We start from the raw sequence: 1,063 nt of genomic DNA on the forward strand, positions 1-1,063 counted from the left end.
GTAACTCACCATGTTGAGCAGCTCTGGACCTTCCACAGAGATAAAGTTGAGGCCTGACTCATTGGCAACCACCTTACAGAAGAAAGCACAACATTAAAAACAAGTTTACTGCGATAACTCATGGGCTGAATGCAGAGAGATCTGATGGATATTTTTCATCTTTTACTCTCTTTTGTTGCTGATATGAAAGGGCATCTGACCTACAGCTAAATGCAGACGGTCTGACAGTAAACTAAACACAGCTGCCTGTTCTGTGTAATGTTTGTGTAAAAGAGAACCTTGGCCAGCAGGGTTTTTCCACAGCCTGGAGGTCCAGCCARCAGAACCCCAGATGGAGCGCTGAGACCTAAAGCCTTGAACTGCTGTGGAGAACGAACTGGAGCCTGCAGGAGATGAGAAAAATCAAACAGTGTTACTCTGGGACTAAAGTCTACAGATACAGAAACACAAAATTATAACAGGGCAGCTCATTACAGTAATCAAAATAAAAAGCTACTGTGTTGATTGTTTACHATGTATGTACACTCACAGGCATTTAATTCATATAACAAGTAAAGTTAAAAACTTAAAACAAAAACAAGTGATGGTTTGTTTCAGCTACTCTCCGGATCACAAAAGGGATTAACTCTACAAGTCCCAGTTAAAAAGAAATGTAAAAWAAAGTCTGATCTTTACAAGTATGGCCATGGTGAGCTCCTCTCTGATCTCCTGCAGCGCTCCAACATCCTCCCAGGTGACGTCAGGGACCGTGGCAAAGCCCTCCCTCTTGGCTGAAGGCTGAACCCTGGACAGAGCCTCCTGAAAATCAGACATGAGGATGGACAGGCCCACCAGCTCCTCCTCCGATAGCGTCTCTGTGGCTTTCAGCAGGTTCAGCAACTTCCACAGCTCCCCCTGCAGGAACCAGGACATCACCCGTCAGGATAGCAGAGGTCGGAAATATGACAGGCCATAATTCAAAGAGTCTTTTAAAGGGGCAATATCATGTAAAATCAACATTTTTGAGTTTTATATCATGTTATAATGTCATACTGTCATAAAAAAACATGCCCAAAGCATTGCT

General features: G+C 43.5%; 1 protein-coding gene across 1 annotated transcript in view; it reads right to left on the bottom strand.

Moving 5' to 3' along the window:
• Nucleotides 1-9: 9 nt before the first annotated feature.
• nvl (nuclear VCP like) overlaps nucleotides 10-1,063 on the bottom strand; it is a gene marked incomplete at its 3' end in the record, with an annotated part of 13,053 nt that continues 11,999 nt past the window's right edge. The window contains 3 exon segments of the mRNA XM_014002109.1: nucleotides 10-72; nucleotides 279-383; nucleotides 676-894. Of these exon segments, the coding sequence (XP_013857563.1) occupies nucleotides 10-72; nucleotides 279-383; nucleotides 676-894 (387 nt within the window).

Source organism: Austrofundulus limnaeus, unplaced genomic scaffold (genome assembly GCF_001266775.1).
Source record: "Austrofundulus limnaeus strain Quisiro unplaced genomic scaffold, Austrofundulus_limnaeus-1.0 Scaffold0, whole genome shotgun sequence".
In the NCBI taxonomy this organism is placed as follows: Eukaryota; Metazoa; Chordata; class Actinopteri; order Cyprinodontiformes; family Rivulidae; genus Austrofundulus; species Austrofundulus limnaeus.